Source organism: Lagenorhynchus albirostris, chromosome 1, assembly GCF_949774975.1.
Source record: "Lagenorhynchus albirostris chromosome 1, mLagAlb1.1, whole genome shotgun sequence".
NCBI classification, from domain to species: domain Eukaryota; kingdom Metazoa; phylum Chordata; class Mammalia; order Artiodactyla; family Delphinidae; genus Lagenorhynchus; species Lagenorhynchus albirostris.
In genome coordinates, this window is record NC_083095.1 from 78,210,493 (window position 1) to 78,223,924 (window position 13,432).

At 43.8% G+C, this 13,432-nt stretch overlaps 1 protein-coding gene across 2 annotated transcripts in view; it reads left to right on the forward strand.

The window, feature by feature from the left end:
• Window positions 1-13,432, forward strand: part of FMN1 (formin 1) — a 397,262-nt gene that overhangs the window by 235,870 nt on the left and 147,960 nt on the right. For both annotated transcript variants that reach the window (XM_060146914.1, XM_060146923.1), the window contains 2 exons: window positions 4,123-4,184; window positions 6,118-6,206. In XM_060146914.1, coding sequence (XP_060002897.1) covers window positions 4,123-4,184; window positions 6,118-6,206 — 151 coding nt within the window. The remainder of the gene's footprint in view (window positions 1-4,122; window positions 4,185-6,117; window positions 6,207-13,432) is intronic.

Below are 13,432 nucleotides of genomic sequence, written 5' to 3' on the forward strand. Positions count from 1 at the left end.
AGGAACCCAATAAAATTACCAGCTTTTCACAGCGTGTGTCTACTTCCTTTCGACATATTGTGAAGTGTAGGTGAAATATTCTAACTGAACTGACAGTGGGCGTGGGGATAACTAAGGAGAGAGGGAGATAAAAGTAAAAACCACCAGCCATGATTGATACCGCAGAAGCAATGAATCGTTGGGGGTCTCCCCTTTGGATTTGGCACTCCACCTTTCTGACACCACCTGCAGGAGTGTCGGTGTAATGAGCCCCATAGAGATGGAAGCAACAGCTAGAAGTACTTGGAATTACTGTAGCAGGGCTTTGAGGCGCACTGGAGAATTGTGTAGGCTGGTATTTGCTTATTCAACTTTTACAGTAAAGATGGCGTTTGTCTGTGAGTGTGTGTGAGAGAAAGAGAAACAGAGAGAGTGTGTGTTTACAAGTACAAAGTGGAGGGGGCTACCTGATCCTAGGTAACTCCAAAAGTATTTTAATAAAGGACTGATTTCTTTCTACAATGTAATCTTCAATTAAGCAAATGGGTTCATGGGATGCTTCTAAGTTTGATGGTGAGCGCCTTCAAGAATCAATTCTCTAGGGACTTCCCTGGTGGTGCAGTGGTTAAGAATCTGCCTGCCAATGCAGGGGACACGGGTTCGATCCCTGGTCCGAGAAGATCCCACGTGCTGCAGAGCAACTAAGCCCATGCACCGCAACTACTGAAGCCTAGAGCCCGTGCTCTGCAACAAGAGAAGCCACCGCAATGAAGAGTAGCCCCCACTCGCCACAACTAGAGAAAGCCCGCGCACAGCAATGAAGACCCAATGCAGCCAAAAATAAATAAATTAATTAATTAAAAAAAAAGAATCAATTCTCTAATACACTGTCCCCTATTTGGGGAATAGCATGCTCAGGTATGGATTCTGGCCCTATGTACGAACTTAAACTATTCATGGTGAATAGGAGGCAGGATTATGTACATGCAACACAGCTCTCCTGTGAGTCACAGGACTTAGGCTCTTTTTACGTTTCAACCCTTTGGCCAATAACCTAACCTTCCCTGGCCACCCTATAAGATAGAAGTAATAGAAATCATTTAATTTCCTTAAGCTCTTGGGCTCAACCAGATCATCTTTTCATAGTGCTGCTTCCACCACTGAGTTTTATTTTACTTTTAAGAGCCTCGTGGAAGAGGAGAAACCTCAGTGGAATACTTGGCGTTGGCCCTAAATTAATCTCTCCATCTACTTCTTCCTCTCCCCCATTCCTCCCCCAAAGATGAGATTGGAAGTGTAGCTCAGGGCTAGGAAAGGAATGGGCTTAAAAATCAGGCCAAGGCCTTAGGACTTCGCCCAATATTTAAAGGAAAGACATCTGAGGTATTTTAAACATCAAGTAAAATTTTGAGACCTGTGTTTTAAAAAAAAAATAACTTGGGTGGTACGATGAAGCGTGGATTGGTGGGAAAGATGGAAATGAGAGGTAAAAATAGGTTAGCTTTCTAAATGGACCCGAAGGTTAGCTTTTTATATTTCCCTTAAGACATTCGATACATTATTTTTTGTAATTAGAGTTTTTGTGCATGTAAGTTTTCTATTAATGCTTCCTGAAGTTGGGTGTCGAGCAGGGTTTTGAAGGACCAAAAGGGTTTAAATTGCAACTGCTCCTATCTGAAACACTCCAGAATTCTAGAAAGTTTCATTTATAACACAAACTACTCAGTAATGGCAGTCTTCTTTCTCTGATGCTTTCCAGATGTTAAAGGAGATAAGGCATTAACAAGCATTAAAACACATCCACAGTGTGTATATTTAACATCACAATAGTCAGTTCGTAGGTACCATTCTGATTTCACACCATGCTTTATATGCTGGGCCAAGCATACATCTTAACCTCATTTAATGTTTTCAGTAAGTGAAATTAGACCCATTCTATGGATGTGCCGAGGTTCATAGAGCTGAACCTGCCAGGATCACGTAATAAGTTTTGCTCCCTCCGCAGCTGTCATCTTGGTCTTTTTCTGAACGTTGAGCTTGTTGCTTCATCAGGATTAGAAATATTCTTCTGCAGTTCCCTCTCCCTGGAAGGCTTTTCTCCCAGACACTCACAGAACTGACCTGCTCAGCTCTTAGCTTAAATGTCACCTCTTCAAAGAAGCCTTCATCCATTAATCTCTGTCATGTTGCTCATTTCTCTGCTTTCTTCATATCATTATCTGTAACTGTTTATTTGTTTATTTTCTGTCCCCTAAGGCGGAGTATAAATCTCGTGAGATCAAGTGCTTTGAACATCTCAGACACACATTTGATTTGTGTAATCACAGCGTTTTAGAACCGTTTCTAGAACTTGGTGCACGTTCAACAAGCATTTATTCAAGGGATGGGTGAATGAACGAATGAGTGTCGCCAGAGCCCATGCTTGCTCTCCAGTCCCATCCTCCCTACATGTTTTCCTCTGCTTCCTGGCATACTGCAGGGGAATTGGCTGAGGGTATAACCCATCAAACTGTGTATCTGGGACCCAGACTGATTAACTTCTGAAACTCAAATATTTACTCACTAGGAAAGGAAGCCAACAGATCATTCTCTTTCCCATTAGGTAAGCTGACTTGATTATATGTAAGCTTGCAGTTCATGTGCAGTACCTTGTTTAGGAGTGAACGTTTCTGATAAATTATTTTTAGAATTTTACCTTTTCTTACCGTATTCCCGTTGGCTGATTTTTATAGGAGCCTATTAGAATTTACATAGACTACACATTGTTCCTGGCCATTTTTTTTGTTTTTCTAAAGCATCAGACATTGAAAAATGCCTGGTTTCAGATTGGACTTTTCAGAAGGGTAATTTTCCTTTGTCTTGGTGGAATCTGAGACGACTGACTTTGTCACTAGCATATTAACCTCCTCTTTTCTCACTACCCCACGTAGCTGCGGAATAGCTTGATGATTAATTCCTCTAAGTTAGAGAAGGTGGCCTATGAAGGAATTTTAAGTACATTTCTCGGTGTTCTGTGAAGTTACATGATCTTAGCTCCGTTAATTAAGTTTATTAAAATTGTATAAAGGCGTTCATGTGATTCTAAACCACAGAAGAGGCAAAACAATTTGAAAGCAACCTGCCCTTTACCTTGATCCCTACCTTCTCCAAAAACTGTGGTGTAGTGCCAACGAACAGAACAGTGGTTGACGAGCAGAATTTTAAGGCATTCTAAATATTACTGGTTGGTTTAATAAAATTAATTAGCCTGCCACGGAGAAAATTTACTAGCGTGCTGGTTAATTTCACAATGTAAAGTCAGAGAAAGGAGGTGGGGTTGAGGGAACAAACCTTATTAGTTTTGAATAATTATTTAAAGATGTGGAGCTGCCTATTTTGAGCACTTTGATTGCCAAATCCATTAAGGCTTTAAAATCTCAATGTTTGTATGCTGGTATATATGGGAAGGAATCTCTCTAGATGAAATCACAGGCATATTAGTTAACAGCTAAATAACTTATTTAACATACAGAACAACAAGTAGGATCCAAATAAAACCATGGGAATGAGAGCTTGCCTTAAGACTGGCTCATGGGAGGTTTCCATAATCTTAATTTGCCATTGATGCAATTATTGCTTTTTCTTGTCTCTTTAATCCAAACAAGATGTTTGCAGCGGCCATGGAAAGGTGCCTGAAATCACATGCCTGAATTCATTTAATTTGCCAACATCGTCTTTTTTTTCTCTCTCTCTCTCTTCCTGGTAACGGGCAAGAGTCAGTTCTGGTGCATCAGGTACTAAATCTCTTCAATTACCAGCCGGGAAGAAAGATTTAACCTTGTGTTGCAAACCTACAAACTGATTTAGTTTTAAAGCACAAACACTTCTCCTGTGGAGCCTAAATTAAACTGCAGAAAGGATGCAGAGCTTGAGGAATTAAACCAGGCAGGGCCAAGGCTCAGGCCAGTGATCGGAACCATTTCGGTTTCTTTCACGGGGGGCCCCTGGTGCAAAAGGAAAGGGAGCGGGAACGAGCCGAAAGGCAACCTGTGTGAGAGGGGGCAATGTTATATTGCTTGCAAGCTAGTCGTGGAGTAAATGTGAGTGCAGGGGCGTCCAGTCTCACCTCTTATCCTCTTTCTCTTTCTCTTTGGGGCTCGGCAGCCATTTTTAACGTGGACGATTCCGTGGTGGATCTGGAAACCCTGGCGGCCTTATACGAAAACGTGAGTATCAAACACCTACAGAGCCAGAGTTTCCGGATTTTTGTATCTTAACTAACTTAAAAAAAAGGTAATGTCTAGAAAATGGTTATATGTGACTCCTTCCACCTGAAAAGTCACTGAGCCATTCATGTTCCTCGGCAGTGGGAATTGTGACATTGCGTGGAAGAGGTTAAGGCACAGAAATGCAGGCTCAAATGAGACTGAGCATGAAGAAAGCACTAGGTTCCTGACCGCCCACTGTGGTATCTGGGTTAGTAGATTTCTCTTGCAAGGGAAGGCAGTTCAATGTGGAGGCCACTTGTGTGCCGTGGAACCCAGCCCAGCCCTGTGGCTTGCAATCAGAGTGCGTGAAGCTAAGTTACCAGCTGAACACTGGTGTGCACCAGTGTCATCCTCTGAGGAATGGGGATGCTGTTACCAGCTTGGATGGTTACTCTTAGCCCAAGTGAACTGACGGCATTGATCGTGGGAAATAGTATAGGGTGGTGGGTGTGCGTTTTGGATTTAGAGTGAGATACTCTCAGGTTTGAGGTCGAGCTCTACCATTTACTGCTGAGTGGCCTCAGACCAGTTAAATTCCTTAAACCTGTTTATCAGTACAATGGGGATTATAATGGGCTCGACATGATTTTTGTATTAAAAGAGAATTCAGTATATGCAGCAGTAGCCGTGTCTTTTGAAAATAAACAGTGCTGTACACATATATGGTCTTCATGTGTGGATTACATGTGGAGATAACGAGCATAATTGTCAGGCTTTCTTGAGAAGGTGACACAGGAGAGTCACAATTCCCATAACTGTTAACTGTTCTGGTTCGCTGACTCTGTTAGGATTTGAAAACATAGACTGAAACAGATTCTTTTTACTGAAGTAACGCTGTTTCTCAGGAAGCTACCCGGAGCTCTATAGCATGCTATGATTACCGAGCTCAAAAAACGATTTCATTTCAATGCTTAGGTCCCCTGGGACCTTAAGCATCTCCGAGAAAATTTCCATAGTGTGATAATCCAGCCTAGCGGGATTGCCAGTTCCCTTCACCTTTCTACATCCTTTGTGCGTGTCAGGAACTGTTTGGTACGACTGGGTGGGAACTTCCCATGTTTCTCTCAGGAAGGCTTTCGTTCATAAAGAAGGTGCACACATCCTAGGCCATCGGGAGCTAATGGCACATTTGTTGAATACCTGGGGGGCATCATGGTGTTGTGGAAGAAAGGTGTTCTAAGTCAGGCTCTTTGCCAGGTCCTTAGTGTAAGCCTCGGTGGAGTCAGCTTTAAAACAAGGATGCAATACTTGATGTCGGAGGACTTTGTAAAAGGCAGAGTGCCTTCTAGGATGCTTTTAGTTGTTACCTCGGGCTCAGGACTGTGCGCGTGATAGGTACTTGTTAGCTTACAGTAGAGGTAAGCCACATACAACTGACACAGTTGCGCACATTGAGGAAGTATGGGACTAAATGCCAAAATCAGTGGTGCAGACAACGAATGCTTAGAAAATTCAGAAAGAACCCGCGGACCAGAAATTTCAAAATCAGGCGCCTACATGAGTTAGGAGGGCTGTTCGGTTCTGAGGATGAAGAAAGCAAATGCTAAGGACAACTTGACCCTTACCCTATCTTACTGGGAAAGACACAGGGGATTCAAAGGTTAGCAATCAAATGTCCTGGCTTCTGTATCCAGCTAAGGTCACTTGTTAGGACCATTTAGTTTAGCCAGTAATTCCCAAACATTAGCGTGTCTCAGAACCACCTGGAGGGCTTGCTGAGCCCTACCTCTGGAGTGTCTTATATCCGGGGTAGGGCCAACAATGGGCATTTCTGACTAGCGACAGGTGGTGCTGATGCTGTCTGTCCAGAGACCACACTCTGAGACACACTGCTTTAGACAGGTTCTCATTGCTCACTTTTTGTGTGTGTTTTGTTTCGATTTCAACACAGAGAGCCCAAGAGGATGAACTCGTTAAAATAAGAAAGTATTATGAGACATCCAAAGAGGAAGAATTGAAGCTACTGGATAAACCTGAGCAGTAAGGATGCTTAAACACTTTTCTGTTAACAAAAGAAGGGCCGTCCCTATCTTCCTGCCTCCCAGCTCCGAATAACCAGATCTCAACCGTGCCAAGCTAAGTCACAGCAGCGTCATTCCTGTGACCTATTGCACACAGCAGAGTGACCTGACTGCCGGGAAAGGCAGCCGGGAGATTTGTGCTGCTGGATATCATGTCTCAACCCCTCACCCCACCCCTCATGACTCCCCTTTTCTTGTCCTAGCAACTTGTTAATTCCTCCTAGACTAAACATTCTGGCCCAAAGGGTAACTGAGGAAGGGAGAGGTTACTGCTCTGTTTAAGGTTCTGCTGATGCAGTTAAAAGGGATGATGTCAGAGTCACAGAATTCAAATTGATTTTCCTAAATATTGTATCCAGTAAATGTAGCCTGAATGCGCCAGCTTTCTCCCCAAATTCTCCACCTGCTCTGCCCCATTTAGATGTGCCTTTTCATCCTCCCTTTGCATGTGCCTGTGCTTCTCTCCAGTCACTGTGTGGAGGTGTCTGCTCTCTAGTTTGGGGTGTTCCACACACTTTGAAAGCCCAGAACTCCAGTGCATAACTGAGTGACTCTCGTCCTTGGCTGGGCTCTTGGGGTCTACAAACCAGGGATAACCTTCTGGGGCTCTGCAGCCCTAAGGACTCTGTGAGAATGTGGGATGGGTCCCGAGTGGACAGAGGGCTACTTAGCTCGTGGCTACCTTGAGTGCTTCCTGCCCAGTGCAGGCTGTGCTTCTCAGCCTGGAGATGAGGCAAGGAATAGGAAGCAAAGAGGAAATTGACTGGGTTTAGGGTAACAAGTCAGCCCCAGAGACATTCAGGGGTTAGTCGCTCATACTGAAACCGTCACACCTTGCCCTTGGTTCCTCTAAAATGCCCCACTCCCCTTGGAAGCCAGGGTATTCAGGTCCAGAAGAAACATCTTTCAGTGACTGGGTGAGGAATTTCTAGGTTACTCAGTTATTGACAAACCTTTATGATAATTTGGGGACCCTTAGATGACTGGCTGTCACATGGAGCATATGCCAGGGTTCTCCCCCCACACACACCCAAAGTTAGTTCATGAAGCCTAAGAATATTGTGAATCAGTGCAGATGGGCTTTCCTGCCCTTCTGTTCCATCGACTTGAGCCCCCCGTCCTTACCAACTCCCATCCCGACCCATCCTGTGGTCCACTCCCAAGTCTTGTTTCCTAATATAATAAATTCATTCCCACTAAGGTGCTGACGACCGAAAATGAAGTGACTAATAATGGGATATTTAGACACAAGGCCATGAGGAGTATTTGAGGACTGTCTTAGTCAGTTTGGGCTGCTGTAACAAAGTATCCTAAACTGGGTGACTTATCAACGGCAGAATTTTATTCCTCACAGTTCCTGAGGCTGGAAGTCTGAGATCCAGCTGCCAGCATGGTTGGGTTCTGGTGAGCACCCTCTTCCAGGCTGCAGACTTCCCTTTGTACCTTCACGTGGCAGAGAGCAGAGAGGGGAAGTAAGCGCTTGTGTCTCCTCTCTGAAGGGCACTAACCCCACTCATGAGGGCTCAACCCTCATGACCTAATTACTTCCTAAAGGCCCTACTTCTTATTACCATCACTTTGGGGGTGAGGATTTCAACTTAGGGATTTTGGGGGGGATACAAACATTCAGTCCATAACACGGACAAGCATTTGCGTAGTGCCAACTATGCCATGTTAAAGCAATGATACTCCAAGCCCAGAGTTGGTAAACGTTTCCTATGAAGGACCCGGTAGTAAGTACTTTAGGCTTTGTGAGCCATTACAATCTGCTGGAACTACTCAAGTCAACGGTGGTTGTGCAGAAGCGAGCACAGACAATACATAAACAAATGGGCGTGGCTGTGCGCCAAGAACAGTTCATTTATGGACGCTGAAATTTGAATTTCATATCATTGTACATGTCACAGAATATTATTCTGGTTGATATTTGATTAATATTAATGTTTAAATGCTTGATTTTTTTCAACCATTTAAAAACGTGAAAACCAGTCTTAGCTGATGGGCCATACCAAAACAAAGAATTCGGCCTGGGGACTGTAATTCACCAACCCCTGCTCTAAACTGTGGAACGGCCCACTTGGTAAAATGAACCGTGGGTCCTTGCTCCGGAAGGGTTCCCCTTTTCCTTCCTGTGTTAATGCCTTTCTAGCATTATTTTTCGAGATTAATTGCCAGGACACAGAATACTGGCAGCAGGTAATTAACAGATGACTTATTAAAGTTCTCTTGCTTTCTCTCCTGATGATGTGGATGGAAGAGTGTTTTTAAAGTTTGCAAATGGTCCTTGTAAGGAGTTCCTGAACACGCTAAGCTCTTAGTGGCAGCAAAGAAGATGGTCATGTTGTCCTGGTGATATGCTCGGGCTCAGCTGCTAGAGGGTGAGGCCCAGAGAGGTAGGGCCTCCAGGACTGAGTGATTTTCACCTTTACTCCTGACCTCCTGCACAGTGTAGCATTCGTTTGATTCATGGCAGAGTCTGATTTTCTGGCAACTGATTTGCCATTAGTTCCAAGTGAGTTGACTATAAGCATGTTTTGCATACTGGAAAATATGAATCATTTATAGTTTCAGCATTGCAGTTTCCTAAGATTCCTGTGGTGCCCAGGCTTTAACTCAGAGCCTGGGGAGGCTGCCCTCCTCACTCACCTCATCAGCTTTCTTGTGCCGCAGGGCCAGATTTAGAAAGTCATTTCCCACAGAGGTGTCATCTGCTTGGGACCAGGCTGTCTGAGAACCGCTCCCTTCAGCAATGGTCCTCAACTCTGTTCACGCTCTCCTTGGGATGGTGGTGAGGCGAGGGGAGGCTCTACTGGGTCTGATTAGGCCTGATGTGTGCTTTTTGTGGCCTAAAGTGAGGATACCATATACAGCCTATTGGGATGCTCCACGGAGGCCCACAGCTGTCCGGGGATCGCCCCAAAGAAGACATATTGACGTTGAAACAAGGCTCTGTTAGCGTCCTCCTCTGTGGAGGAACATAAGTTACAGCAGCACAGACACCTGAAATGATATCATTCAGGGCTTTGATAAACCACATGTTAGTCCCTTGAAAACAGTGGGCCCATTGCATCGATCCACCTGACAGCCGAGTTGCTGTGGGTGTGTGACCCACGTACTGTGAGGTGCAGAATGTTTCTGCTGTGTACCGGCTGTACTTACAGTCCATCCTAGGAAGATCAGCCTGCCTTAAGGAAAGAAGAGGAAGGTCCCTGGCCTGCGGCTCTTTGCGGGTATTGAGTCCTTTCTATCTCTGGCCCTAGGGTGTAAAGTTAGACCAGTCCAAAAGGAAATCAGTCCCTAAATCTTCATAAGTACCATGGCCTAATCATGCCCAAGACCCTCTCCTTGGGGATGTGTAAAAGAGCGCTTACCCCTGCCCTTAAGGGTAGCGTGTAAAACCCACATGTGGGAGATAAGATATTAGACACTTCTTAGCCTTTGAGGTAACCTGTACTTCTGGTACTTTCTCAGATAAATGGGAAAGTCTGCTTTCCTCGAGACTTTGTTTTTCCCAAATTTGCTTCTCTAGTATTTTGTATCTTCGCCTTCTACCAGGTGACCAGGCCCCAAAACCCACAAGTCATCCTGGACTCTTCTCAGCGTCCCGTGGGATGGGTCAGCTCCATAGGGTCTGGCAGCCTCAGCCGCTTTCTCACCATTCGCCCCCCAGCATCCACACCGCAGGCCCTCTCTCGTTCCCCCTTAGAATATTCCAGCTGCTCCCAGCCTCAGATCTGCTGTCACCTCCAATCAATCAGCTGAGCCATTGCAAGGGCAATTTTCTAAAACAAAAAGCTGAAAGTTTCACTCCTCTGTTTAAAACCCTTCATTCATTCAGGAAAGAAGCTTGAACTCTTTATTTTAGAACACAAAGCCCCATTTTAGCTTTTTCTCACCTTTCCCCACGAATATCATTCGCTGGCAGTCTCTTACATGTGTCCTGCACAAGGACCAGAGGGCTCCCGGAGACCTTGGCTGACGTGGTCCCTCCAGGGCTCTGACTTTGATGCCCTGCGTATGGCTTCCATAGCTCCTATTTTAGGCCCCATCACTGAGAGCGCTCATCACACTCGTGGTAACTGTGGATTTATTTCACAGGTGATCAAGAAGGAATTGTGTTTAAGTTAAATTCTGTTCTCAGGTCTCAGCATGGTGCCTGACACACTGTAAGTGCTTCGTACACATCTAAAGACACTAAAATTCTTGGTGACTGATGCTGTGGTATTTTTGGTGACACATTCCCTACAGCTCTATCCAAAAGTATTGTGAAATATCTGAATTTCCCTCCCCCCTCCAACTCTGGATATGTGCTTCGGCCCCTTCTCCATACACAGGACACTGGGTCTTTAAGATTCTCTGAGAGCCTTCCTAGTGCGAGCCCTAGTTCCAGTAAAGCTTTGACCCCAGGGAACCTTGTAGTTCCATTTTACTCTTTTTTCCGGGTAACACCAATTGCTTGAGCCTATGGGCTCGTCTCCTCATGTTGGTCCTAAACGTCCTTTTTTGCAGACGAGTTATAAGCAATTGCTTATACAGCATTTCCTTCTTCTCATCTAAGACCTTGCTGGTAAGCTGGGCTGTTGATAAGTATAGTCTCTCCATCAATGCTTCACTTGCTGTGTTCATTGAAACGAGGAAGTGTACCCACTCAGGGATCTGGGTCCTACTTAGGGAATAGTGTTTCATGGTTGCATTTGGAAAGGGAGAAGTGCAGGGTGCTACACTTGAGGTTGCTCTCAGCAGCGTCTGAATAAGTAAAACTTCCCAAGACTCGCTACAGGACCAAATGCCTCCAGTCCCGCAAGCTTTTTACTACTCATGTTTGTGAGAACTGGTGATACCCCTGATTTCAGTCATAAATGAATCAGTGGTTTAATACTAACTTTACAAAGAAACAATTCATACATAGAGTGTAAGTTTTTCATCTTGTCCTAATTCAGAATTTCTTTGGGTTTCCACTTTTATATCCCATCACATGGTTTTCATAAAAATCAGAGTTATAGAACCTTAAAGCAAAGATATGTTTTCTTTTATGGACATTGTTTGCTTCCTCTCAGTGTTATTTAGAAAAAAAAAAAAAGGATTATGACCTAGTTGTAGGATAAATAAGAAAAACAGCTGATTATTAGAATCTTATTAAAACCCAAGTGTCCCTAAAAGAGGCACAGAGTATTATTAGCTAAGGAAATTCCTTTGGTTCTGGAAAGAAGGGGGCCCCAGCTTTGCTCCTAGGTAAAAGCATTCTTGGTAAGAGGTTACAAAATGTCAAGGTGATGATGTTATGGTTTGACCAAGACTTTCAGAACTATCAGTTAATCATCATTTCAACCCCCAAATGGATTTAAAAGCTTTTAGTGGATTCTCTCCTTTTCTGAATTCATGTCCAACTCTTTCCATCCATTTTAGTGTATACCCCTACCTCGGGTGGTTGGCCTAGAGGATATGTAGCTCTTCCAACTTAATTTTGCAAAGGGCACCAGTGCCCAGCTGCTCAGACAGTGAACTTCTGTGTGTAGGTCAGTACTCAACTTTAGCTTTTAAGATCTGTCTTGCCATAGTTTTTAAGAAACTTTGGATCGTGCCCACTTAATGAGTGCCTCCTTTGTTCCAAGCATGGAGCTATGAAGTCCTGTCTGTGTAGGTAAGTCGTTGTGGAAAAGTAAACAAATACCTGCAGAATAGAATCATTATAGATTATTATAATTGTTTGAACAACAACAACAAAAGTAGTAATCTAACTTCAGAAAGAGATTATTTTTTCACTTGTCTATAGACATTTGCCTCAAGTCTTCCCCTTACTTAGCCTGTGTTAATACACCATTAGAGAATGCTGCATTATAAAGGGAGTCTATTGTGTATTTTTTTTTCCCCCAAACACTTAAGATTAATGCTTTCCATTTCGGTTTAGTCTTACTGGGGTAGCAAGAGACAGATAGCTTCACATGGTTCAGTATACTTGCGTTAACTTTCTGTTCTTAATTTATACACCGTATGTTTGCTCACCATTATAGAAACCCATTTTATTTTTTTTTATTTTAAAAAATTTTTATACAATTTTTGAAGGTTATTTTCCATTTACAGGTATTACAAAATGTTGGCTGTATCCCCTGCATTGTAAAATATATCTTTGAGCCTATCTTATACCCAATAGTTTGTACCTTCCACTCCCCTACCCTTATATGGCCCCTCCTGCCACGACTGGTAACCACTAATTCTCTGTATCTGTGAGTCTGCTTCTTTTTTGTTATATTCACTATTTTGGTGTGTTTTTTAGATTCCACATATAAGTGGTATCATACAGTATTTGTCTTTGTCTGACTTATTTCACTTAGCCTAATGCCCTCCAAGTCCATCCGTGTTGCTGCAAATAGCAAAATTTCATTCTTTTTTATGGCTGAGTAGTATTCCATTGTGTGTGTATATGTATGTGTGTGTATGTATATACACATATACCACATCTTCTTTATCCACTCATCTGTCAGTGGTTGCTTAGGTTGCTTCCATATCTTGGCAGTTGTAAATAATGCTGCTGTGACCGTTGGGGTGGATGTATCTTTCCAAATTAGTGTTTTTGGTTTTTTTGGATCTTGTTTTGGTGTTTTTTTTTTTTTGGAGTGGAGTTGCTGGGTCATATAGTAGCTCTATATTTAGTTTTTTTTTTTTTTTTTTTTTTTTGCGGTACACGGGCCTCTCACTGCCGTGGCCTCTCCCGTTGCGGAGCACAGGCTCCGGACACGCAGGCCCAGCGGCCATGGCTCACGGGCCCAGCCGCCCCGCAGCATGTGGGATCCTCCCGGACCGGGGCACAAACCCGTGTCCCCTGCATCGGCAGGCGGACTCCCAACCACTGCGCCACCAGGGAAGCCCTAGTTTTTTTTTTTGAGAAACCTCCGTACTGTTTTCCACAGTGGCTGCACCCATTTACATTCCCACCAACAGTGTACGAGGGTTCCCTTTTCTCCACATCCTCTCCAGCATTTGTTATTTGTGTTCTTTTTAATGACAGCCATTCTGACAGGTGTGAGGTGAGATATGGAAACCCATTTTTAAAAGCGTCTTTGTTGTTAACAGTAGAGCACAAACCCTTGGAGTCCCCTGAGTTTGCCTGTTTGATGCCTTTTATAATTGTTCAATTAACATTGTCAAACAAGGAATGCTCTCATGACGAATCTCTTTCTGCTGTCT